The sequence below is a fragment of the Lacerta agilis genome, chromosome 2 (assembly GCF_009819535.1).
Source record: "Lacerta agilis isolate rLacAgi1 chromosome 2, rLacAgi1.pri, whole genome shotgun sequence".
In the NCBI taxonomy this organism is placed as follows: Eukaryota; Metazoa; Chordata; class Lepidosauria; order Squamata; family Lacertidae; genus Lacerta; species Lacerta agilis.
The window spans coordinates 59,544,246-59,571,916 of NC_046313.1; the positions used below are offsets into that span (position 1 = coordinate 59,544,246).

General features: G+C 44.7%; 1 protein-coding gene across 2 annotated transcripts; it reads left to right on the forward strand.

The window, feature by feature from the left end:
• Window positions 1-27,671, forward strand: NDST1 (N-deacetylase and N-sulfotransferase 1). Of its 2 annotated transcripts, XM_033140298.1 has the most exons (14): window positions 1-557; window positions 5,827-6,309; window positions 7,995-8,082; window positions 8,413-8,567; window positions 10,534-10,719; window positions 10,982-11,110; window positions 13,654-13,836; window positions 14,456-14,552; window positions 16,885-17,008; window positions 19,124-19,298; window positions 20,326-20,496; window positions 22,884-22,993; window positions 24,404-24,506; window positions 25,821-27,671. In XM_033140298.1, exons 1-14 carry the CDS (start codon window positions 51-53, stop codon window positions 25,938-25,940), a joined length of 2,631 nt encoding a protein of 876 aa, XP_032996189.1. In that variant the 5' UTR covers window positions 1-50; the 3' UTR covers window positions 25,941-27,671. The 2 variants fall into 2 exon arrangements, with proteins under 2 accessions (XP_032996189.1, XP_032996190.1); XM_033140299.1 differs by lacking the exon at window positions 13,654-13,836.

Below are 27,671 nucleotides of genomic sequence, written 5' to 3' on the forward strand. Positions count from 1 at the left end.
GGGTGGGGTGGGGTGGGGAAGGAACCTGAACACACTCTAGCAAAGCAAGGATGACTTTGGTAAGGATTCGGAGGAGCTTCCGGCAGGTGTCTCCTCAGGTGGTGCTGTTCTTGCTGTTCGCCTTCTGCCTACTCAGCGTTTTTGTCTCGGCCTATTATTTATATGGGTGGAAGAGGGGGCTGGAGCCCTCTGGGGACATCCCAAGCCCAGACTGTGATGAACCGAAGGTCGCCCCTTCTCGCCTGCTTCCGCTGAAGCCAATCAAAGTGGTGGATTCTTCTCGCACAGACCCTTTGGTCCTTGTGTTTGTGGAAAGTCTCTACTCTCAGCTGGGCCAGGAGATAGTGGCCATCTTGGAGTCCAGTCGCTTCAAATACCTGACAGAGATTGCTCCAGGGAAGGGCGACATGCCCACACTGACGGACAAGGACCGAGGGCGCTTTGCACTGATCATCTACGAGAACATCCTGAAGTATGTGAACCTGGACGCCTGGAACCGCGAGCTCTTGGACAAGTACTGTGTGGAGTACGGTGTAGGAATCATTGGCTTCTTCAAGGTATTGGCTTTGGTTTGGGCAAAGCTTTTGTGGGAGCAGGTGGGGAAGAATCAGGCCAGCTCCGGTGATGGGGTGTGAATTTCCTGCAGGAAATTTTTCCTGTGCTTTATTTTTCTGTGGGGGGAAAAATTCAGTTTCATATATGGTCCTTGAATGGATGCCAATGGCAAGTACAGTATTAGGCAGACCTGAGCAGTTTCAAAGAATGTAGCTGTGTTTATTTAATACAAGTAAAATAAACATACTGAATTAAATCACATTTTCCGATGCAAGCTTTAAAAACATGGTTTTTTTGGGGGGGAGGTAAAGTGTTTTATTATTGTTTCTTTTATAATGTATATAAAATGGGAAAATTACAGATGAAAATTAAAAGATGAAAATCAACTATAGGCAACTCCCCATTTACTCGTGTTCAATATGTGTACAATCATGCGCACACACACTGCGCCAAACCCAGAAGTGACCCGAAATGTCACAAAAACATTTTTAAAAGGGGTGGATCAGGGCAGGGTGGGATGGAATAAGGTGTTTGCGGGCTTTTTCAATGGTGTTTCAGATAAATGCAATTTCACTGATGTGTGCAAGTGGGGGGTTGTCTGTATAAAATAGACATGTAGAACGAGTAGTTGCGCTGTAGCTACAATTACATGAGCTGAATTTTTTTGATGCTAATTTTCATAGGAATCTTATTTATTTTTTTAAAAAATATGTGAATGCTGCTGTATCATTAAAAAAATCAAAGCAATTTGCAGCAATAAAAGCATCAAAACATCTCTCCCAGACCAACATCACTGACCAGCTCATTTCATGGAGACAAGATTAGTCCAACTATGGAGCGCAGATCAATCTCTCTGCATAAACACATGGCCTAGTCCTGCAGCAGGGCTAGGATCATCTGTGTTAAAACTCCTTACAAATAGAAAATCAACACAAGGGTGTTGTACTAGTTATGCCCTCTGATTTTGCTCCTCCAATGCCACCTTATTTTGTTCCAGTGTCAATTCAGTCTGTTTTAAAGAGGATGGATGAAGAGCTTCAAAGAGTGGCATAAACCTTGGGCTCAGGTCCAAGAACTAAGGGGGAAGGCCAGAAGCTTACATCATAATGTTATAATCAAACACGTGTAATTACGAACACTCCCGCAGTTAGTTTTCAGATTGCTGTATTAGGCTCTTCCATGTACAGGTACAGTGGTGCCCCGCTAGACGAAAATAATTCGTTCTGTGAAAATTTTCGTCCAGCGGGTTTTTCGTCTAGCGAAGCGGCAATGACAGCCGCGCTTTCGCTAGATGAAAAAAAAAGACGAAAAATTTTCGTCTTGCGAGGCAGCCCCATAGACTTTTTTGTCTAGCGGGGCAGCCTCCCGCTAGACGAATGCCTTCGTCTAGCGAGTTTTTCGTCTAGCGAGGTATTCGTCTAGCAGGGCACCACTGTATGTGGTGGGAGGAATGCATGCAGGCCCCACCATCTGCATTCCCCTCATATGAAAATTCACTTATTTGTATGTAAAGGTAAAGGTACCCCTGACCATTAGGTCCAGTTGCGGACAACTCTGGGGTTGTGGCACTCATCTTGCTTTACTGGCCGAGGGAGCCAGCATACAGCTTCCGGGTCATGTGGCCAGCATGACTAAGCTGCTTCTGGCGAACCAGAGCAGCGCACGGAAATGCCGTTTATGTTCATGCCGGAGCCATACCTATTTATCCACTTGCACTTCGTGCTTTCAAACTGCTAGGTTGGCAGGAGCTGGGACTGAGCAACGGGAGCTCACCCCGTCGCGTGGATTCGAACCACCGACCTTCTGATTGGCAAGCCTTAGGCTCAGTGGTTTAGACCACAGCGCCACCCACGTCCCTATTTGTATGTAATTATGCCCAAACATTGCTATATACTCTACAGATACCCAAACAGCTGGAGTTTGCCCACTTCTTTCCTTCCTTCCTTGCTTGTTTGTGTTTTGCTGGTCGGTGGCAGCCATTTTTGGGCAGATACATCAGAGAGCAGGACAAATCGGACAAATCAGGGAGCAGGAGAGACTGGAGAAATCAGTTTTTCTTTTCTCACTCTTTTGCTGGTTGGCTGCAGCCATTTCAATAAGAAACCATTGAAAAAGTGGGGGGAGAGATTGGAAAAATCCCAGATTAGAAATGTTCCCTTGGGAGTCCACGTAAATCGCGGACTGGTTATGCGAATGCTTGCCAAACGCACGATTTTCAGGGAGCACATTGCATTTGGTAAGCAGGACCTGCATATACTGCTGATCCAGTCCTAAATAGAAATAATTTTAACAATGAGACAGTCCTTAGCTGGTGAAGAGGGCTGTAAAGTAGATCCTTAGTTGTGTATTTCTCAGGACAGAAGTCTGCTTTACTCTAAAAAAGAAAGAAAGGAGAAGCAGCACTTCAGTTTCCTCCCCTTCTTTCCTTGGACCCAATACTGCGCACACACTCTACATTTAAAGTACTCTCCCCCAAGAATATTGGGAACTGTAGTTTACTTCTCACAGAGCTGCAGTTCCCAGCACCCTTAACAAATTATGAGTTCCAAATTCTTTGGTGGGGAAAGTTCTTAAAATGTATGGTGTGTACACAGTCTTCCTGGTTGACTATGAGGGAACATTATTCCGTCTCACTCCTTCTGCAGTTAGTGGTACAACAGTGCTGAGAGCGAATGCAGCTTTGAGGGCTTGGCTTGACAGCATGCTTCTCTGAGATTCATTACTGTTGGCTATTGCTGATGCGATAGATTGCCGAGACCCTTAAGCATTGGCAATAGCCCGCCCGTATTACAATAGCACAGGTGCTTTCTGAAGGCATCCGTATCTGCCACATGCTGGCTCATGTGTGAACAGTAGGGCCCTGGAAGAGCTTCAGCTTGCAAAATGTCAGCCTTTCTTGGACGCCTTCTCACAGTCACTACTCGCTATTGAATGGCTTGATGTCCTGCCAGCGTGGAGCCTGATAAGTAAAAGGGCTGTGTATTTTAACTGATGCCAAGAGCGGATTTACAAATCTACGCCTTTTGAGATGAGGCTGCAGTGCCTTTAGTTCTGCTGGTGACAGTAAAAAAGATAACAGTAATGGTCCTCTTGGGAACTGGTTAATGTGTGAAGAGAACAGATTGTAACAGGGATTTGGGGGTCCCTGCCTAGCATTATGACTTGACAAGGCCACCCCACCCTGTGCCCCTGCTTCCCCTAGTGATTCTTGGATTTGGTTTCCAAGAAGTCAAGTAGGAGGGGATGCAGGCTAAGGCAACCCGTATGGCATTTGCCACAGGTCTATTGCATTTTTCCATGCTTGAATGGGTAAGCCAAGAAGGTTAAGAATCCAGGGCAGAAATGAAGCGTGTAAATGAGGCTTTATCCTGAGACCAAGAGCTGTCCTGCTGCTTTTGACAGACATTTTTTGCACAGCAGTCTGTTTTCTCTTCCATTCTGATTTCTCTTGCTTTCTTGGCTCTAACCCACGAAAGCAATGCTGTATTAAATTGGTTTAAATTTTCAGAGTGGCAAAGAAGAATCAATCTCCCTCCCTCCCTTGCTTCCTAACCCTCTGGCTTTCTGTCCACTTACATAGTTATATCTTTGAAAGATAATTTGATTGGGTGCTAAGTAGTATGGCTACACTGCATGTTGATCCCTTTCCAGACATACAGTTGGATAAAGCCTGTCCTTGTAAAATCCTTGGTTCATCGCACAAAGTATATTCTGTGTGTATTTCAGTGAACTTTACTGGTGGAAAGTACACAGACCACACAACATGCGCGTTGCAATAGTAAAACAGTGACTTTCCTTTCTATTGACATAAATGAGAGAAGCAGAAGGGTCCAGAATATATGACGGGAAGTGCCCATCACAGTACCAAAACATATAGCCTAAATATAAGACTACAACCAAAATATAAGAGCCCAACCGCAGAGGCTGCTGACCTAACCATTTCTTTGCAGCTGTTTCAGAGAGACACTCTGGTCCAGAGAGGCTCTCTAAGCCACAGAATTCAGCTTGGTTTGGTTTGTATATAAAAAGGCCGTATCTGATCTCTTCCCCTCCACGCCCTTCCCCAAGCAGCAGCCTCTTCATCCTTGTCAGAGTTTCCTCCCTCCAATCTAATACAGTGGAACCTCTGTTGTCAAACATAATCCGTTCCGGAAGACTGTTTGACTCCCGAAACATTCGACAACTGAGGCTCAATGGGCGGTCGGCAAATCCCATTGAGAAAATTGAGAAATGCGCCTCGGAAGCTGTTCGACTTTCAAGATGTGTTTGAAAACGGAAGCAACTACTTCCGGGTTTTTGGCGTTCGGAAACCGAAATGTTCAGCTTCCGAGACGCTTGAAAGCCGAGGTTCCACTGTACTGTAATCCTGTAGGGCTTCCCTTGTGAATCATCCATGCCCATCACATTTAAGCAAAGTTTTCTAGCAGCTGTGTAACCGCCTTCCAACCCTCTCTGGCTTAGGCCTGTCCCCCTCACTTTCCTCTTTTTACATCTTCTTTGGTATGAGTCAAGATTTCAAAATTTTCAAAAATGAATGGCCTTAAATGAAGATTAGACAAATTCGTGAAGGATAAGCTATCAGGGTTAGTGGCCACATGTAGCCTATGTTCTACCTCTGCTGTAGGAGGCAGTATGTTTCTGAATACCAGTTGCTGGAAACCACAGGAGGAGAGAGTGCTGTTGCACTTGGGTCCTGTTTGTAGGCTCCCCAAAAGCATCTTCTGATTGGCCACTGTGAGGATGGGGATGCTGGACTGGATGGTGCACCAGCCTTAACTTGCGTTCTTAACCACCAGAGCAGCTCTTGGAGCCAACAGAACACCCATGTTTAGCAGTTTATAGTAGCAAGGAAACGCTTGAATTCCATAGACTGCTCCCCTGTTCTTGCAAGCCTGAAGTGATGCACTCAGTACCACGTGTGCTTCCAGGAATTCAGTTAACCTGTTCACCAATCACATTGTGCCATTATATTGCCTCTTAAGCATTGTTAATATATAAGTCTGAGACAAATAAGGCTCTAGTTCTTCGCCTGCTTTCCATACTCTGCTTCCCCTCTGCTCTTTTCCTTATTGTTGGCAGCTACAAGAAATTTTTTCTTATGTGACACAACTTGCAAATAAATACTTCACACAGCAGAACCAAAGAGGCAATGCCTCAAATTCTATGTTCCTTCCTCCTATATGGAAAATCATAAAGCCTTGCAAATGATGTCATCCTGTATACACGCAACACAAATGGGGTATAAATTCAGTTAATGTGATCTCCCTACAGGCCAATGAGAACAGCTTGCTGAGTGCTCAGCTGAAAGGCTTCCCCCTTTTTCTCCACTCCAACCTTGCGCTGAAGGACTGCAGCATCAACCCCAAATCACCACTCCTGTACATCACACGGCCCAGTGAAGTAGAGAAGGGACTCCTTCCAGGCGAGGACTGGACAGTCTTCCAGTCAAACCATTCCACCTACGAACCCATCCTCCTGGCCAAAACCAAGTCGGCAGAATCCATCCCGCACATGAGCATTGATGCAGCACTCCATACCACTGTGGTTCAGGATCTGGGCCTCCATGATGGCATCCAGAGAGTCCTCTTTGGCAACAACCTCAACTTTTGGCTGCACAAACTGGTCTTTGTCGACGCTGTTTCTTTCCTCACTGGCAAGAGGCTTTCCCTCCCCCTGGACCGCTACGTCTTGGTGGACATTGATGATATTTTTGTTGGCAAGGAAGGCACACGGATGAAAGTGGATGATGTAAAGGTAATGGCACGCATTGCCAGGTTTTGCTCTTGAGGTGGGGGTTTGAGGGAGATGTGGGGTTAGCTGTCCTGTGGATCCATTTCTTTGGGCTGAAAGCTACATGATGCTAGGAGCTGTGCCCTGAATCCCTGAATCCTTATTGCTTTTCTGCTACCTCGGTCTGGATCTAGTGTGGTGTTTGTGCTTCTGTCATTCCCAGAATGTGAGAGACTGGGATGGTGACATTTGAAATGCAGGAAGCGTAATCAGGTGTCCCAGCCTCATGGAATTTTAATGTAGACTCAGAAATCATTTCTTTTTTAAAAACCTGTTCACAGCCAACAGATTATTGCTTTAGTTGAAAGCACTTTAAATCAGGATTGCTATGAATAGTTACACAAGTGCAAAAATGTAGAGATGGATTTCCTTGCGATTAAATTGGGAAGCACTAAAATTAAAAATCTTAACTTAGCCCAACATTGCTTGTTTTTCAGCATCTGATAAAGAGAACTGTAGGCTGTGAAAGTTTGTCTTTAAGGTGCTACAAAAACTATTTTTAGTAAGATCAGAGAAACAAGAACAAACTAAGAAAGCTCAGAATTTGGAACAAACTTGTTGTCTAGGGATAAAATGAATCTTTTACTACATAACGTTATATTACCAGTTACAGGTAGGTAGCCGTGTTGGTCTGCCATAGTCAAAACAAAACAAAAAAAATTCCTTCTCTAAGGTGCTACTGGAAGGTATATTACCAGAAATAGGTGAGAGCAATGTGTGTGTGTAGCAATCAGTTAATGACCCCCTCTTCCTAATATATCTATATCTTAGGGAGAGGGATCATTAACTGATTCCGTTGAGAAGAGCAAGAAGAAAGTTAGACTGATGTTAACAACCACAATTTATTTTGTTTGGCTTAGAGAAATGATGGTTTAAGGCTTGAACACTTCTTTTTTTAAAAAAACAAAAAGCACAGTGTGCAACAGATTTATCACTAGGTCTCTTAAGCACATGTCTGTCTCAGCTTTGTTTCCCATAGAATTATTGTTAAACCTTTGCCTTTTCTCTGCTTTCTTAACAAAAATAGAGCGTGTAGCTGCCCAAACAAAGTCCCAGAAGAGTAATTAAGCAGGATTTATTTGTGCCTGATGAGGAACATCTGAACGCTTACTCGCCCCCACTTCTACTCCAGACACCTCCACTTCTAAATAACTAGTATTTATCTAACAAAGGCTAATCTAGTCACTATACTATTCGCTCACGTGAACTATCAAGTGCTTGCTCATACTTGGCAAAGGTGTTGTGGGAGTCCCAAAACTGGGTTATTAGCAGATGGTGACCTTTGAGGTCTAGGAGGCAGCGGAAAATGTAAGCTGCACCTTCCTGGCAAGAGTGATATTGCAGCTTGCGTGTTAATCACTGAAATGTGTATATATATATAAGGGCATGTGAGGAAAACCGATGTTTTGAACTGGTACTAAGGCCTCCTTGCATTTATACTGGTGGGATGGAAGCTTATGCACTGTGCTCCCTCCCCCACCACCGCTAGGATAATGCAAAAAAAGGCCTATGCCATGTGAGAAGACCCCTTGCTGCAGCTGCTTCTCTTCCTCTTCCTCGCATCTCCAGAAGCTGGGACTTCTATTCCCCTAGCTTTCTAAAGCGAATAGGCTATGGTTTTAAATGTTGCTTTTCATCCCACTCTGTAGGCTCTCTTTGACACCCAGAATGAACTGCGCACCCATATCCCCAACTTCACCTTCAATCTGGGTTACTCAGGGAAATTCTTCCACACAGGTAAGAAGGATTTGTGGGGTGTGTGCATTACCTTATTTGGGCTCTCAGGTCTTTCACATTGTGTTGAAAGGGCTAGGCTAGAGGATCTGCCTGGCAGGTGATGATAGCTTTGTGGATCAGATTCACCAGGAAACCTTCCCTCCCCTTTCTTATTTTTGCCCCTGGAGGTCCAAGGCCTTGATCAGTCTGTGTGTTGTGTGCAGGGTGGTTAATGATGTTTTAGTGTTCTACTGGGCAAATGACATGGTTGGTTTGAGCCTGTGGGAGGAATGGCATTCCATTGCACGTCTTCGGTCTTTAGTCGTGACACTAGTGGTTTGGGTCTGTCAGGTACGGACGCGGAAGACGAAGGAGATGACCTGCTGCTCTCGTACGTGAAGGAGTTTTGGTGGTTCCCCCACATGTGGAGTCACATGCAGCCTCACCTCTTCCATAACCAATCTGTGCTGGCTGACCAAATGACCATGAACAAGAAATTTGCTGTTGTAAGTAAGACGCTTTCTGGGGACAGAAGCAGAAGGCTGGGGCCAAACAAAAAGCGGGTTGTACCTTAAAAGACAGAAGGAAGGCGCGAGTCAGATCATTTGATTATTGTTCAGAATGGAGGGCTATGATGAGTTTGCAGTCGCCAAATGAAAAGCCTAGCACTGCTAGGACATTGCCACAGTGCGTTGCATCAGCACAGCATTCTTAAAATGTCTCATTGGCTGCTGCAGAAAACGGAACAACCTTTTTTTTGGACTCCTATCTACTATTTATGCAAGGAGTGTGGTGTGTGTAAAAGCACCCCAACATTCCAAGTCTCCCCAGGGGTCTTATAGAGCCAGCTTCTCCTACTGTATGGTCAGTCTGAGGTGTTGCACCCTTCGTAGCATGATAATGAATTGGACCTCCAGGAAGAAAGCATGGCCTGCTTTCCTCCTCTCCTCTCTCTTGTTGTCTTCTTATGTTCAACCACTGATCTGCAATCCCACCATTTCCTATCTATTTCTGGAAGGGGGATCTTGGCTCCTGGGATCCCTTCCTACAGAAATGTACTCCGTCTGTGATCCTAGTCTTTCACAACTAGTGCCCACGAGCCTCTTTTCTTAAACCTAAAATCCACCTTCAGATTTTGTTATCAAATAGCTACAAAACGAAAATGTCCAGGAGAGCAAACCCGATGGTTATCCTGAGTGTGGAATCTCAACCTCTCTAACCTTGAGCACATACCATTCTCTGGCACAGGGACAAATAATGTCCCCGGTAATCCTGCTTTGCTCCAGGCTACCAGTTTTCAAGAACGCCAACTTTGCTGTTGATGTGCTAACTTCTTCTGTCTGGGGAATTCTTAAAAATTCCTTCATTTCACCCAATCCCACAGTTTTGTTGCAAGCCAGCTCTTTCCTTTTCACAAAGCGCATCCTGTCGCAAAAAAGTTTTTTATTTATTCATCCACCCTCTTGGTTCCAGGTGTCAGATAGCACCCAACACCTTTCAGTACAGTTCTTTATCTGACCTTTTCAAAAGATGGGTGCTGCCAAGCAACCAGTTCTTGATGGTGCCGTCTGTGGGATGCACAGCTCATTTCTCTTTGTTACTCTTTCAGCACAGTAGAGAGTCGGCTTGAACAAGCCCACTTGAGGGAGAAGAGAACTAAAAGATTAAATCATTAATCCCTTTTTAAAGGAGTTTTGCCAAAGATGCCCTTTGGTGCGTCACACACACACACACACACACAAACACACACAAAGAATTTTTGCAGGTTGCTCCTTTGCAATTACGTGAACAAATGAAAAGAACCTGAGAAAAGGGGAGAAACTTAAACATAGCCATAAAATCTCGCAGAAGATCTTTCTTAAAACAATGAAGCACAAAAGCTGTGCTGGATAACTCTTGGGTGGCAGTCTGTATTCTCCAGTGTTGTGTAAGCTGTGACTTCATAAAATGTGCTACTATAGGCTTCCCCGTGTCCCCATGGGAGAGTTGCTCAGACTTAACATGGAATGCCTGTTGCCTGTAAAGCAGGGCTGAAATGTTCCAGGTTTTGTTCTTCAGTTATCCTTCTTGCATCTGGCTCAGTCTTGTGCTAGAGTCACTGGAGCTCGCAAAAGCCTTGCTGGCAAAACTTGCTATAGGGCTACACATATTGGCCATATCATCTGTGTGATAAGTTGAGTAGGAGCTTGGTGTTAACAGTTGTCAGACCCATTTGCTACTCTCTCCTGTATCTCACTGAATGTACACCTTGAACTGTCTTTCCCAGTTCCCTGAAATAGGATGCTGACATCTCCGCTACTTTGGGATGATATAGACTGCAGTGGGGAGGGGAGGTAATAAAATCTTCTTTAGAAAAAGCCCTTAAAGGCTGGATTCCGTTCACTTGCGGTGGGAGCCTTTCATTAAAAGTCCACTGGTTACTCCGGCTGATACAGTTATGACTTCTCTATCTCTCCCTCTCTCTCCTCTTAGGAGCATGGTATCCCCACTGATATGGGCTATGCAGTGGCACCTCATCATTCAGGGGTGTACCCAGTCCATGTGCAATTGTATGAGGCCTGGAAACAAGTGTGGGGGATACGAGTCACCAGCACGGAAGAGTACCCTCACCTCAAACCAGCCCGCTTCAGACGAGGTTTCATCCACAATGGAATCATGGTAAGTAGGAAGGGCCTTCACTTATCTTTCTTGCCTCGCCCTCTCTCCAGTACGTGAATAAGCTCAAACTCCCCATATTGTTTAAGGGGGATCCACTAAGTTAAGTGCAGGCAACCTGTGTGTTTGCTTCCTAAAGGGATGGTGAGGACATCTTGCACCATCTGCTCAGAATTTATAAGGAGCACTGGAGCGGGCTGATTCTCTTTCTCCTTTTCAGAAACATCTGTAACTTGCTATATGTTTTCTTTCTGCTTCTTTCCAGGTTCTCCCACGGCAAACATGCGGCTTGTTCACACATACCATATTCTATAATGAATACCCTGGTGGGTCCAATGAACTGGATAAGATCATCAACGGAGGCGAGCTTTTTCTGACCGTGCTACTTAACCCTGTAAGTGCTGTTATTGATGAACAATGGAAGGCCTCATTGCAGTGTGTAGAACCTCCTCCTCCTCCTCCTCCTCCTCCTCCTCTTCTTCTTCTTCTTCTTCTTCGGTATTTTGAAATAAAGTCTAAAACCACAAGCGCCAAATAAAAGGAAAGCAACAAGATCACTGAGAAAAAGGGGAAAAGGTAACAGACCTTAGTGTGCTATGGGTGAGTTTGGGTGGTGGTAAAGCAGCCTGAGAAGAAGCTCCTGACCAGCATGAAATAACTTTTAAGGAAGACTGGAAAAGATTTGCAGAAAATTAGAAAAATCACTGTAAACAGATTAAAATGTTAGCAGGCTTTGAAAAGGTTGACAATAGGACCCATGGAGGGGGAAGTGGGAAGTCTAGAGATTCAGAGTAATTTCAAAATATGGATATGTATTTGGTATTGTTGTAATTTTATACTTTCAAAATCAAATAAAAAATATTACCCCCCCCCCAAAAAAAAACCCACCTTAGCAGGGTTAGAATAAATTCAGCAGTATGAAGTTTACTGAAATAAAACCGAAAAAGAGAGAGTATGGAATTATTAGAATATGCAGTGGTAAAGGGTTAATAAACGAACCATGGAAGTCGGGGAAGGGAAGTTGATGATAAAATATTAAATTATTATTATTATGTACGGTTTGTATTTTGGTAAAATGTCATTGTGCAAATTTTTAAAATTCAAAATGATAAATAAAATTTAAAATAAGAAGAAGAAGAAGCTCCTGAGAGAGTTTGGATTTTTCAGCTATGTAGCCAAAATCATAGTGATAGAGAAATGCATTTGTATTTGTTTGGAGCATTGCTTGGTAAGTGGAAACCACATCCTGGGCCCCATAGCATCTCTTTAAAAGCTGAGATTCGTTGCTTGCTTCACTTGCTAAGTAGGTTTGTACATAAGCATGGTGTCCCAGATTTTAGCAGATTGCTTGGGAAATTTCTATAGTTATGTGAGACGCATAATTTCTCTGCTGTATAAAATTGCTTGAGAAGGTCTTTATGCAGGAATCCAGGGCCATCGGATTTGAAGTGATGAAATTGCCTAGCTTTAGGAGTTTTCCTGAAGTTGGAAATGGATGTAAATGAATGTCTTTTTGCCTTTTATGATTCTAGAAAATGCATGTGATCCAACATTTTGAAGTAGTCCGGAAGTCTACTAAAGCTGCTATCTCTTCCACGCTATCTGTTCAGAGAGGGGAAATGCCTCAAATCTGGTTTCCTCTCCAGATTTCTAGGGCTGCTTCTGTTCCCACTGACCCTTGCTCCCTTTGCATTTGCTTAGTTATCTTCTTGTTGATTTCTGTGTTGTCATGAGATAGGATGTTTGGTGGGGAAGGTTTGTGGGTTAGGTTGGGTCATATGCTGAGTTATCTGGGCCATGAATAAATTTGGTGGATGAATTTGTTTCTGTTGATCTGTGGGTAAGAGATACGTTTCTTTCTAGTTGATTGACCAGTGACTAGGAAATTAATTCACGAGTGTCCTGCTAAGCAAGTCCTCAAATTTACGCATGCGTACATGGTGCACAATTTTTCACTATTCCTCTTTCTTTGTGGCACAATATGGCCTGCTTTGCATGTCACACTAAGGACTTTGCACACTTCCTCTTGTCTTCCCAGGAAAACCTGCGCTTTAGCACTCAGTCAGAGCCAACAGCAATTCAAATTTCCCCAGGATTGCCATTTGTTACGATCTATCCCTAAAGAGCAGGATTTCCCTTGGAAAGGAGCGGGGCAAGGGGAAAGCCACTTGGATATGTGCCTAGAAAGTGTGGGTAAGGCAGAAAATTGCTTGGACCTGCGCTTTCTAAGCGCAGCAGAAGTGGAAGTTGTGTATGAGCCCTAAAACATTATGGTTTATTTTGAACAAGCAGTGCCAGTACGCTGGTGCACATTGCTGAAATGGCGAGTGCTTCTGAATACCAGTTGCTGAGAATCACAGGTGGGGAGAACACAGGTCTTGCTTGTGGGCTTCCCATATGCATCTGGTTGGCCACTGTGAAAACAGAATGAAGGACTAGAAGGGCCTTTGGCCTGATCCAGAAGAAGAAGAAGAAGAGTTTGGATTTGATATCCTGCTTTATCACTACCCAAAGGAGTCTCAAAGCGGCTAACATTCTCCTTTCCCTTCCTCCCCCACAACAAACACTGAGGTGAGTGGGGCTGAGAGACTTCAAAGAAGTGTGACTAGCCCAAGGTCACCCAGCAGCTGCATGTGGAGGAGCGGAGACACGAACCCGGTTCCCCAGATTACGAGTCTACCGCTCTTAACCACTACACCACACTGGCTCTCAGGGTTCTTCTTGTGTTCTTACGTACAATATCTCTCCTCACCCCCTTTTGCTGCTTCTGGTGAACACCATGGTCTGGCTGCTCATGCCAGCCACATTGTTTCTCTCCAAAACAAACCATGGGTTGAAAGCCAAGGTGGCGCAATATTGTTTTGACTAACCACACCAATTAATTGCCTTGTCTCCTGTGCTGTCCTTTCTTCCCTCCCACCTCCCCCCACCCCAAAGATCAGTATCTTCATGACTCACCTCTCCAATTATGGAAACGACCGCCTGGGTTTATACACCTTTAGACACCTGGTCCGCTTCCTCAACTCCTGGACTAACTTGAAGTTGCAGACACTGCCACCTGTGCAGCTGGCACAGAAGTATTTCCAGATATTCTCAGAGGAGAAAGACCCTCTATGGCAGGTATGGGTCAGCTGCCTTTCCAGGCCTGCATAGCCAAAGGCATTCAAGGAAACGCGCTCAGTGTTCTTTCTGTTTGTTTGCCTTGTTTCTTTTGAAACCAAAGCTGCGTAGAGATACTCTATCTGAATCCACAGCCGGTCCAACAGTTATGAACACGAAGCACCTTTGGAATAGATAGCAGTCGTGCACATGCAGCAATGTTCAAACGACGTGCCTGCTTGCTGCTGCATTCTTCTTCTCTCTCTCTAGAAACAGTGCACACCACACCAATCTGGTCCCAGATCTGAAAACCACAAGTGTGATATGATCTGTTTCTCATGGTTTGCTTTTGCCCATCGTTATGCTGCCTTTCGAGGTGAGCAGAGTACTGTGTGAAAGTTTCCTTCCACTTGTAAGATGTGAATCCACGGTACTTAGATGTGACCTTGGAGTGTCAGGTATGAAGCAGGCCTAGCATGCTTACTGGAAGATAGTGCATCCTTTCCCTGCTGGCTGCAATGGACACAACTCATTGCTGGCTTCTGAGGGACCCCCTCCAGTAAGAACGGATTATTTTGATTTGTGATGTGCAAGCCTCAATTTTCCACTTGTTTGATCCCAACACGTTCCCATGTTTCAGGATCCCTGTGAGGACAAACGCCACAAGGACATTTGGTCCAAAGAGAAGACCTGTGACCGGTTCCCCAAGCTGCTAATAATTGGTCCTCAGAAGACAGGTGAGCTCTAACCCAGGGATGCTGAACCTCAGCCTCTCACCCAGGCTATTCTTTTTTGCCAGCTCTGCTCCACACCCTCCTTGAGGCTTTTCCCTGGCAGGAGTGTGTCCTCGAACTGTCATTATTATGCTTCTTGTTTGCCTGGCTGTTGGATTGAGGGGTGTGTGTGTGTTTACGGTGTCTGTAGAAACCCCTGACTTTTGCCTGTCTCACTGGAAACAGTTGAAATATATATAAAAAAATTCTAGTAGCACCTTAGAGACCAACTAAGTTTGTTCTAGGTATAAGCTTTCGTGTGCAAGCACACTTTAAGCTGCCTAGCCTTCAGAGGTTTAATTGCCTCGTAAATCAGTCCGGTTACTCACAGTCCTTCACAGCTACTCCTCCTCGCAGCGGGAACCGGCTTGCCTCAGCACGAACTCCCTCAGAATCCAGGAATGCTGGTTGTGACTGTGTTCAATCTGGTGATCATCAACAGGAGCTTCAGAGGTCGATGGATCGAAACCATCCTTTGCTACCACTGTTGGCAAATATCCCGCCCGGGGTCAGTTGTGAGACTGCCCCGAGACTGGAACAAAGCCTTGTGCACATTCCCGGCTATGTGAGACTGGTGGCACATTCAATATGCGATTGTTCCCCAGTGTGAAGAACAACACACACAAGCCATTGATGAGGCTAAACTATTTATTGTAGGTAAATGCAGAATATGTCTCTGCTAGCCAGCTCAGATACGCAGAGCTGTGCATAAGAGCGTCTAGCATCTCTCGAGCCAGAACTGAAAGTAAAGTACAATAATAACACATATGTGAGAAAGCAGATATAGGACTACTGGCTTTCTCACAGGATAAAAACAGACACATGTTACACTGGCCTCACTGCAGTTTTTGCAGCTCGGTCTGTACAAATATCCCAACAGTGTGCATGGACATGAAAGCTTATACCTAGAACAAACTTAGTTGGTCTCTAAGGTGCTACTGGACAATTTTTATTTTTTTATATATATTTTGACTGCGTCAGACCAACATGGCTACCTTCCTGAATCTAGAATCACTGAAAACAGGTGAGTATCCTAACTGTCCACTGGTAAGTTGCCAGTGGGAGGCTCGCCAAGTGGTAATGTAATTTGGGGACTGAAGAAGATCCTTCTGCTGTAGCACGTTGAACTGCACTGTGTGCTTTGAACACACCTGCCACTAACATGGCAGTACCACCCACACCCACCCACACACCCACACACACACACAGTGTATTACAAGGCTTGGTGGCACCCCAAAGTTTGCTGAAGTCTTATAGCAGTGTTTCTCAAACCTGTGTCCCCAGCTGTTGTTGGACTCCCGTCATCCCTAGCTAGTAGGACCAATGATAAGTGTTTAAGAAACACTGTATATAGCATGCAAGGAGGCCATGTCAGGCTTTATGGCGAGGCAAAACAGAAAAGTGGGAGAGGGGAAGTAGAATGGAGTGGCTGGACTCCTGAATCCACAGCGCAGCATTTTGTTGCAGCTCCAGCTTGTTTTAACTGCACAGCGTATAGGCCAGCCCATCATATGATGGTCTCATCATTTGTTTGCTTTCCTTCACAAACTTTGTGCAGATGCCACTTTTTTTTGGGGGGGGATCATTTGCTGCAATCTGAGGCTAAGGTAAGATTCCCCTTCCTGCAGGCTTGTAGTTTCCCCCAGGGCCTTTTCAACCACCCATAGCTGAGGCGAAACCCCTCGGTATGCAGCAATAACTAGGATTTTCCAACACAGGATTTTTGAAGGGCTCCTTGGGTGTAAAAATGCATTGTATGCCCTGAAGTTAGCTCAGGACTATACCTTGACAGGGGGTGGCTGTAGCTCAGTGGCAGAGCATCCGTTTTACATACAGAAGATCCCAGGTTTAATCCTCGGTGTCTTCCAATAGAGCTGAGAGGCTTCCTATGTTTCTAACATCATATTGGACTAGTTCACATGCAGCGCTAAGCTGTGGTTTATTAAGTCATGGTTCATTTGATCACGTGAACTTAACCGTGGCTTAACCGTGATTTATGAACCACAAACAAATTGCACCAATAAGTTGTGGAATTTTGTTTTTGTTTTTATAATAAAAATTGTTTTGCATTAACCATGGCTTAGCGATGCATGCAAGCCTGCCATTGCCTCGTCTTTAGCTATTCTCTGGTGTGAGAAACAACATTTGTGTATTGGGAGATAGGAGATGGAAAGGATTTAAGAGCACCTGGTGAACTTGCAGCACCCGTCCTGAGGAATGGAGAACAAACATCTGGCAGATGGCTTGGTGGGAAAACAATTTTTCAGCTCTGTTCTCTTTCCCCTTCTGTGAAAAGGTACCACAGCTCTCTACCTGTTCCTGGGGATGCATCCTGACCTGAGCAGTAATTATCCGAGCTCGGAGACCTTTGAGGAGATTCAGTTCTTCAATGGGCATAATTACCACAAAGGCATTGACTGGTAAGTTTTGGCCCCGGTGCTGGGAGGGTGGTGAGCTGCATTTTGGGCTTACAAGGGTGGCTTGCAACATCAGCAATGGAAGCGGAAGCCTTTTGGGGAGAGTCCATAGCTCTGTGGCGGAGCATCTCCTTTGCATGCAGGCAATTCAAGGTTCAATCCATGGTTCAGTATCCAAGTAGGGCTGGGAAGGAGTCCTGCTCCAAACTCTGGTGAGCTGCTGCTACCAGTCTGTGTAGACAATACTGAACTAAATGAACCAATAGGCTGACGAGGGGTGTGTGTGTGTGTGTGTGTGTGTGTGTGTGTGTGTGTGTAAGTGTAAGTGTAAGTGTAATTTTTATTTTCAAAGTTTCAAAAAGAAAAAACAAATTTTTACACACACACACACACACACACACTCACTTTTGTTTAAACCATAGTCCATATCAGTACCTTTATGGGGTTCCCTGAACCCCCGGACTCTCCCCATCCCTTCCACGGCTTCCAAAAGTTATCATCCTTTTTAAACTGCATCTAATTGTGTTTATCCAAATTATTATACTTCATTTTTATCCTTAGTCATTTTAAATTAAAGTGCTATGTCAATCCTGCTAACGTTTTTAGATTTTTCCAGTGTTCTTTAATATATTCTATAAAGTTATGCCATTCTCTATTAATTTTTTTATCCTCCTGGTGCCTGATCTTCCCAGTCAGCCTTGCCTTGCCATCTCCGCATAGTCCATCATCTTCATTATCCTTCCTTCTTTCAATGGGGCACTTTTCTTCTTTCCATCCCTGGGCAAATAACATTCTTGCCGCTGTCACCACATACATAAACAGTACTTTCTACTGTAGGCTACTGAGGTATAAGGCAGCTTCCTAAGCAGGATTGCTGGGGTGCTGACCACCTGCTGTTTGCCCACCCAAAAGCAAAGTCCTAATGGTCTTACTCCCAATGGTCTTACTCAGTGTAGGGAAACTTCCTAGGCTCACGTTGGCAGTCTGCTCAGCTGACGGGGGCTCCGAAAGGACAGATGCCGAGCATTTAAAAATTATTATTACTTTGTGGCAGCAAGAATACGCTAAGCTCAGGAGGCTGCCTACACTGCTTTGTTTGCAGATCATCCAAGTAAGCATGAAATGCAGAACTGGGTGTGCATGTTTGATGCACTCTCCACACTCAGAGCAAGCATCGGTGATTTCTGCTCTGTAAGCATGTTTTATTCGGCTGGGTTACGCTGTGAGAAACCACAAAAGAAAAGTACACTGTGTCTAATGTGTTTCACACACACCTCACAACCCCTCTCCTTTGCTGTCTGTTGCATGACCGGGATGGTAGTCAACAACTGACAACCCCCACCCTGTCCTGGCAATCTGTGGTAGTTAAAACTGCAGTTGACTGAGTGTTAGTCTTCTCTATAAATGTATTAAATCTCAGTCTGATAATCCTTTGATCTAGAAGAGCACAGCTCTAATTGTACAATAATTGTTCACATAAACAGTAATGAGGCAGATGTTTTTAAACGGATGAGATTCCACATGTGCATTAGTTTGGCTTGATAGATTTGGTCTTGGTCTGGAATATCTCTGAAAACAGGGTACCTTTCGGTATGTCCTAGTACTTCCTCTCTCTCTCTCTCTCTCTCTCTCTCTCTCTCTCTCTCTCTTTCTCTCTTTCTCTCTTTCTCTCTCTCTTTTTAAAGGACATTGTAGAACAGTGGGCAATGTCGGGTTTGCCAATCAGAAGGTTGGCAGTTCAAATCCCTGCGATGGGGTGAACTCCTGTTGCTCTGTCCCAACTCCTGCCAACCTAGCAGTTCAAAAGCAAATGCAAGTAGATAAATAGGTACCATGGAAGTAGGAAGGTAAATGGTACTTGTCATGGTGTCCCATTTTGCCTGAAGCAGTTTAGTCATGCTGGCCACATGACCCAGAAAGCTGTCCATGGACAAACCCCAGCTCCCTCAGCCTAAAAGCGAGATGAGTGCTGCAACCCCATAGTTGCGTTTGACTGGACTTAACCATTTAGGGGTCCTTTACGTTTTACCTTTAGAACAGCTGGCGGAAACCATTTCTGTCCTGCCTTCATCAAATGCCGTCTGTCTCTCCCTTTCTGCCACTGACATTTTTTTAAAGGTATATGGAGTTTTTCCCCATCCCTTCCAACACCACTTCTGACTTCTACTTTGAGAAGAGTGCCAATTACTTTGACTCAGAGGTAGCACCCAGGCGGGCAGCTGCACTGCTTTCGAAGGCTAAAATAATCACCATCCTCATTAATCCAGCAGATCGGGCCTACTCTTGGTACCAGGTAAGCTGCTCTGTCCCGTCCCCACCCTTTGTCCTATATTTTTGAGTCTGGCTAGGGTACTGAATAGTTGGGCTGGAGTTAAGTTGTACATAAATTTCTAACTGGCAGGAAAAATATCTGCCATACCCTGTTCAGTACAGAACAGTGTTTTGCATTGAAATATATTGTTGACTTTTTTAAAAAAAATCAAACTTGTGCACACAAGCTGTCCTGCATATAGATGCCCATGGATGCACTCTTAAAGTGTGTGTGTCTGGTTGCCACATCCAAAACAGCATTTTAAAACAACTTCATAAAATTACCAGTGACAGATTTGTATGGGAAGTTCAGGTGAATTATTAGAGTTATTTTAATTTATCTATGTTTGTAGATTTTTTTCAGTCCTCACTGAAATTTATTTTTTGGGAGTAACTCATACATTAGGTAGGGTGCTGGACTTTTGCTATTTTGGGGTTGGATTCCATCACATACCAGAAAATCCAGGTTGAACAAATAAAGTTGATTTTGAGCTGTTGTACAACGATCCCCCCCAATCCCTTTGACATTTTTGTGACAAGGAAAGTGATTGGGAGATGCACTGGGTAACAAATCAAGATTTATGTTCAGTAAACAGATCACCTGGAAGGGACCTTAGACTTCACAGATGCTCCTCTCAATAACCCCAAAACTTTCTTGTGTCCATCAACATTGTGAAGTTTAGTGCTTCTCATTTCAGAGACAATTTAAGAAGTTACAGTAACTTTCTTCTTCATCTGCTGCACGCTACAGGCAATATTGGATCAGAGATACGCTCTTGTGTCTTAAAGATTCCCCTTGCAAGAAGCCCCCTCATGGAGAGTATGATGTCTTCTCTTCCCCTAGTACTGCTTATTCCTCTGCTTGCATTGGCTCTTGAGTGTGATGGGGCTGTTAAAGGATTTCTTATTTGAAATGAGGTGTTCTGACTAGAGCCTCTGTGGCTTTTTTGTTTGTTTGTTTTTCTTTTGGTAAACCTAAAATGCTGTCCGCTTAAAAAACAAAACAAAAGCATCAGCGAGCACATGATGACCCAATTGCCCTGAAGTATACCTTTCACGAGGTGATCACAGCTGGGCTCGAGGCCTCTCAGAAGCTCCGGACGTTGCAGAATCGTTGCCTAGTACCAGGCTGGTATGCTACCCACATTGAACGGTGGTTGAATAATTTCCATGCTAACCAGGTAGGAAAGACTCCAAATCTCTACATTATCAAAATATAGTGACTGTGGTCACTGCAACACAATAGGGATTCTCCTTGGCTTTCACGACAAGAACGTATAAAACTGGAGTGTTTCAGAAACCACTTCTGCGTAGACTGTTGTGGAGTGTTTGGATGCAAGGGATTGGTGGGAGAAACCAGCTGTGGAACCACCAAGGGAAGAAGGCTCAGAGCCCAGGGAGTGGTGGTGGGACAACAATGAGTGGGCAGAGGGAGAAGACTGGGAAGAGGAGGTGTCAGAAGCTGAAGGGGTAACAGGGCTCAGTGAGCTAGGACAGTCTGTGGCAGAGAGAAGTCAAGAATTGGGCAGAAGCTGAAGCAGGCAAGTGGGAGGAGGGAGGCCAAGAGGCAGAGATAAATTGGACTGGTGAAGAGTCACAGGTGTCTCCCCCTCCTGCTACGACAAGCTCCTTTCTCCCAGCCCCTCTCCCAGAACCAGAAGAGGGCTGAAACGGGTGGAGCAGTGACAGGCTGCATGCAGACACAGTCTCTGAATGCTTGGGGAAAGCCCTGGAGAAGAGGGGACCTAGATGGTTGTGGGGAGGTGGGGACTGGAGCAAGACTATCGGGAATTAGCTGCTGTGCTCATTAGTCCTGACACTCAGCCAAGTCTGTGGAGATCATCTTTTTGCTAATAAAGAGTTAACTCTTAACTTTGAACTGCGTGATTACTGACCGGCACGCTCTGTGGCATAGGCTGACTTCCATGCTGTCCTGGTTAAAAAACTAATGAGGAGCCAGTTGAACTCAGATATGTGGCTCCATCCTGCACCAGTCCTTCTTCCCACTGAGGTCAGCTGATAATGGGGGAAGGAAAGAGTTATCACATGGCCCCCACCCAGGTAGCTCTGCTAATCGTAAAAGAACAAAAGATGGAAGTGTGCTGATCTGGCCCATTATACTTACTCCATTAAAAATGTAAGAGGATGTGTAGGAAATTCTAGTTGCCTGCCCTCAGATCCCCTCCATGCATTTCCTTGGGCAATAAAAAGAAATCAATTTAACAGGAACGTGTTGAGAACTCGTCCAAAAATCTTTCTGCAGATGATAAAATGAGAAGACCTCTTTGGCTTGGTATGCCAAGCACTTAAAAGAAGAAGAAGAAAAGAAACAGCAGACTTGGGATTTTGTATACTGACTAGTTTAAGTCTGCATCTTGTTGGCAACTTATAAATGTGTGCATAAGCATATGCTTATAGTTATGAGTATGCTGCTCTTGACTGTGAGGAAGGTCCTCCAGGCCCCCTCAAGGCAATGTTGTAGTCATTAAAGATTTCATGTCGAAGAAAAAGCCATGCAAATGAGCCACAGAGACGCTTATCTTGAAAAGCCTGTGCTGTGGTCTGCATTTGAAAGCTCTTTTCCGTAGGCAGAGGTTCTTGTGCAGACTTAATGTGCTGGGAGAAAAAGTGTTGATTCCATGCTCACCCTCTTCATAGCAATCTTATGCTCATTTACACTGAAAGTAAGCCTCGACAAACTCCAAGGCAATGCAGATTTAGAAGCAGGCGTAAGGCTGTTGAAATCAGTGTTGGGTTTAGGCCAAATGGGTTTGCTTTTGTGTAAATATATTTAGGAATGGGCCATAGGCCCAAAGGCAGGATATCGACTCTTCCTGTTTTGAGTGCATTAGGGTGTTAACCACCTAACACTTCTCCTCTCAAGCTCCCTAATGTTTGGTGCTGGAAACCACCAATCACATCACTATTGACATATTGTTCCTGCCTGGTGTATTGCAGTAACTGGGTCTCTCTCTGTGGAATGTGAGGCCTAGTTCTTCAAATCGACCTGGTACTGCTAGGAACACCGGCATATTTTATACTATTATATTTATATTGCATTTATAATTTCCCTATTAAATTATTTCCCTTTTGGCATTCAGCAGCCAGGGTTGAGCAAAAATGTGTGAGTCTTTAATATTTGTGTGTGAAGATGTGCAAAATATGTGTGCCTGCTTATGATTACTGTGGTTTTCCACTACTTACAACAACAACAACAACAACAACAACAACAACAACAACAACAACAACAACAATTTATTATTTATACCCCGCCCATCTGGCTGGGTTACCTGCCCTGTGCCCTTGGGAAGGGTTAGAATAGAAATTGTAATCAATAACATGCATTTGCATATTACCCATGCACAGCTTCCATCAGTTTCCAACAAAGAGAGAAGCTAGGTCACTCCAGTCTTCCACTTTGCTTCCCTTACTAGTGCTCGGGGGAGAAGCCATTTCTGGTTGCTCTGAGGCTCTGCACTTGGGAGTGGATTTGATCGTGCTTTGAAACAGCTTTGAAACAGAGTTGAACTCAAGGAGCTAAATTTATAGGGCTCATTTTTCTTTTCAGATTCTTGTTCTAGATGGCAAGCTGCTACGCACAGAACCAGCCAAAGTGATGGAAACAGTCCAGAAATTTCTCGGAGTGACAAACAGCATAGACTACCACAAAACCCTAGCGTGAGTCCTTCGCATTTCTTCCCCTTGAGCCAGTTTGGGCCCTTAATATTCTTTTCTACCTGTTGGGATTGATTTCTTTGCACAGACTTTGTCGCATAGACCCTGGCTATTGAGGAATTGATTTGAGAGTCCACTTTAGGACAACTGGATTGTTGACCACATTCCCTTTTACATATGCAGAGGACTCTGGAACATTGCAAGCCTGCCTTGCTAAGGAATACAGGGGCCTGCAGTGGCTACAGATAGGAGAGAAATAAATTAATTCTGCGCTTGTTTCAGTAACAATAAGGTTTGTATTCTGCCTGAATCTTCATTGCAGTACATTCAGAAGATGCAGCATCTTCCTGTGCTGCTCAGATTTTTCTGGTGATCTGTGGCAGAGCTTTGTGTTAATTTATTTCTCTTTCCTTAATCTGAGACCCAGTGCTTCATACACAAATGTGTGTAGTTGTAGCTTGAAAACCACATTGGATGAAGGGATTTCAAGAAGGGTCCTGGCTGAGCAGTATTTTGCGTTGCCATATATATATATATATATATATATATATATATACCGTGTTTCTCCTAAAATAAGACACCGTCTTATATTTTTTTCCGCTCAACAAAACACAGTATGGCTTATTTTCAGGGGATGTCTTATTTTAACCGTGTCGCATTGGTACGCTGCATAGCCATGCCTCTCCAGGCTGTTTTAATGGGAGGTACCACGTCACTATGGCTTATTTTCGGGGTATGGCTTATTTTTGGGGAACGGCTTATATTTCGCAAATGCATAGAAATCCTGCTATGGCTTATTTTATGGCCATGTCTTATTTTAGGAGAAACAGGGTATGTATTGATATTGCATTGTCACTTGAAATAATAGCTGGTATGAAAAGAAAAATAAGCAAAACTTGTAAGCACAAGTGGCACCAAATGCTTTAGAAAAATAATGTAAAAAATAGAGCCTGCAATTTATTTATTTATTTTTTAAAAAAACAGCTGCTTCTAGCGTGTTTTTCAATTTAGGGAATTGGAATTATCTAAATTAAGGAAAAGAGGCAATTTAAGCAGAACCACAACTCCTGCACCAATGCTTAAAAAACCAAACAAACAAACAAACAAACAAAACAAAACAAAAACCTGATATTGTATCATCAATATTTGCTTCATCTACTAAGGTCTCCCTGGAGGTTTTCTCAAGTCAAAAATACTACTATGTCAAAAGTGATAATGGGATAATTTCACATAATCATTGCCTTGCAAAATGGGGCTTATATTGGACCTGGAAGATATTGTTTCCATATGTTAAAATAAGTGATAACTAGAGTGGCGCACTTGTAAAAATGGCTAAATAAATTCAGCCTGCAATGCAAGAAGCTGAGGGCAGTTTGGGTAACATCGTTCAGTCTTTGTGGTTTGCCTTTGCAGGTTTGATCCTAAAAAAGGATTCTGGTGCCAACTACTGGAAGGAGGGAAAACCAAGTGCTTGGGGAAAAGCAAAGGAAGGAAATATCCGGAGATGGATTTAGATGTAAGTATTTGAAATCCTCTCGAGGATTCTGGACCTGCGGGCATCTTGATGGTGCAACTGCTGATCTTCAGAGTTCTACACAGCATGCAAGGCCCCACCCACACTTGCCACTAGCAGTGTGAAAACCTATATGCCACTATAGTGAGCATCTAAATATGGGAAATGTGGGCAGGGCCTGTTGCGCTGGTGCTGCTCAGCATTGGTGCTGATCATCGCTGGATAAAGAGAGACGGATTTCCCCATGGATTTCCCAGTCACACTTTCAGGCCTGGAAATACCTACGCGATCAGCCCTGTGCCAAATTGGTTCCCCCACACCCAGGCCTTCACTGCAGAAGTGTGGGATCTCACTATGGGGAAGTTAGCATGCTTGCTGGGAGGAGCTGGGTCGACATGACATGCTGCTGCCACCCTTCTGTGTCCTCTTTATCTGTCAACAGTGCAGTTTGCTCCATGGGATTTAACCGTTGTTTCAGGGGGCCCTTTGTGCAACTTTTTTGCTAAAGGTCTAACTTTTAAAATGTAAACATCTAAACCATCTTACAGGGAGCTTTAAAGATTAATGGCACCTGTTCTGTGAACACTTGATGGTAAACCTAGGCTGACCTCTGTGTGGTACCCCTGTGTCCCAGGGCATGGTCTGCAAAAACACGGGGCCACCATTTTGTTTAAGCTGGTCTCTCTGTGATTTGTGCCTGGATGAGTGACTGGCTGGTGGGGTGGGGTGTGCTTAGAAAGGCAAGACAGCCCCACAGAATAGGAGTAGGAAAGTATGGCTGTCCCTGAGTGAACTACCCAACCAGCTGCTGCTTTAAATATCCCCCATCTGCCTGGTCCCAGAAGCTGGCAACTCCGTCAGTGGTATTTGCCTTGAATGGGGATGGACTTGCCAGTGGTTTCTCCCTTCTTCCCCACCACTGCTTTGAAAGCCCCAGAAGATGATTGCAGTGCATTGATCCTGTCTTCCTCCTGGCATATCCTCCCTCCTGGGTTGAACTGCAGTTCCTAGCACCCCCAATCCATTGGCATCTTTTTGCTGTGAGTTTTAGTTCAGCCTCCGTGAATCCAAGGAAGAAGAAGGCACTGCCATATGCTGGCAGTAGAGAGACATCTTCTGTTGTGTGGTCCAGTCAAGCACGGAAACCGCACCCCTCTTTCAAGGGGTTTATATATTTGATGGGCACCACCTGAGCAGGCCTGTGTGAGCAGGCTGCTTCTCAGCTGTCTCTTATGATGTAGCACGTCCATTGTGTATTAAGACAGTTTTTACACAGTGGCACCTTAGTCATTATTCTTTGCTTTCCTCCTCTTGCAGTCGAGAGCGTTCCTGAGGGACTATTACAGGGACCACAACATAGAGCTGTCCAAGCTACTGTACAAAATGGGCCAGACTCTGCCAACGTGGTTGAGGGAGGAACTCCAGAACACAAGATAGCCACTTCTTATCTCCTGTATTGAGCAATAGTAGAATGAGTCCGTGCGGAGGATCTCGGAACCTGTACGCCGAGCCAAAAGGATGTGATAATGGTGTGGGATGATATACACAACCAGGGAAGAAGCATTTTGAGCAATATCCATTCAAGATCATCTGGGGGAAATGGGGCAGTGGGGGGAAATAGCAGGCCCATTCAGTTAAACGCTGTAGCTTGGAAGAAGACAACCGCCTGAGACCAACCACCTGAGTTGAATGACCTCGCTACACACCTTGGCCGAAACCAGTCTACAGCGACCTCTTCCATTTTCCCCAGGAGTGCTGTGCTTTACTGCTAGTGTTGAGGTTGCCTCCTGTAGTCTGTAATGCCACTTCCTGGTGAAGCGGATCAGCTCAAGGATCTGCTCTTTCTCCGCACCTGAGTCCCATCACCTGAAATAGTATTACAGCAAGCCAGCTCCTTCTCGACAGATGATGGAGAAGGAGGAAATGAAGGACTGGCTGGCAGGCAGGGGGCTTTGCTTAGTAACAGCTCCCGTCCCCATGGAAGTTTGGAGAAGGGACCGCGAGGGCAGTTTGGAGCTGGATTGGGGAGTGCCCCTGCTGCAAGCATGGACTTACTTTATGCAATTTGGGATAAAGCCCAGACCGGACTGGGATGGTGTTACTCAGTAGAGTTCTTAGCTGAAAGAGGTGTTTTTTATATATATATATACATGGTGACTTTGAAAAATACTACGGTGCTGGCAATACTTAGGTTATACAAGATGGATTTCCCACCCACCCCTCTCCTCCGGTCTTCTTATTTGGGGATTTATGAGAAGGGTGTGCACAGGGGATGGGAGGGGGATAAGGATGGGGAAGACGCACACATCTGACCAAACGAAATCACTCCAGAGGGTTATCTTAACACGCCCTCATCCTGCATCCCTGCCTGCAGCCACAAAGTTTTTATGTGAGTGGTGGTTCCTGTGGTTAAAAGACTGACGCCATTCAGTATCCTAGCTGCTCTTCGCGCACATGGCCCCCCCCCCAGATCATGAAAAGGAGCCCTGGGGTGTACACGACAGCCTTGGACTGGCAGCTGCCAAAAAGATTACTTAAGAACATTGAACTGCTTGAGCACTAAGATAAAACAGTATTTTAGTAACTTTCCTTTCCCAGCCAGAACTATGGATGCCAGAGTTTGCATTCCAGATTAGGTTCTTTATTATTATTAATATTATTATTATTATTTTGTCGCTGCAGAGGAAGGCCATGGATTTGGCTGAACAGCCTGATGTCCATGTTTTCTGTTGCTGCCCCAGCTCAGTGGCCAGGGTTGATGGGAATCCCAACAGGAGTTTGGAGGGTACTGGGGTGGGGAAGGTTGCTGTGGAGGCTGGAGACATTAACTGCATCATTTCCCTCAGCTTCCCTGGTTTCCCCAGCCAGGTGCTTCTCCATCCTGCACACGGCCCACCTAGTGACTCCCAGTCACACAGGGCCTATTCTTCCCCCTGACACTGTGCCTGAGCCCCATCTAGCGGATGAGTCGAGAAACAGCAGATGCCTTTCAGCTCTACCTTTTTTATTCAGTGTCTTTATTTAAACAACTGTAACCAGTAAGGAATATGCAACTGCTCGAGAAGAAAAAAAAAATGGAATTGGAGATGGTGACAGTGGAGGGTTACTCATGTTGAGATGATGCCTCTTCTTCTTCCTGTTTAAATCGTTTCCTCATGTGGCCTTCTA

Coding starts and splice junctions, on each gene's coding strand:
- NDST1 (XM_033140298.1), top strand. CDS start 51: ATGACTTTGGTAAGGATTCGGAGGAGCTTCCGGCAGGTGTCTCCTCAG. Junction 558..5,826: donor GAATCATTGGCTTCTTCAAG/GTATTGGCTTTG, acceptor ATCTCCCTACAG/GCCAATGAGAACAGCTTGCT. Junction 6,310..7,994: donor TGAAAGTGGATGATGTAAAG/GTAATGGCACGC, acceptor CCCACTCTGTAG/GCTCTCTTTGACACCCAGAA.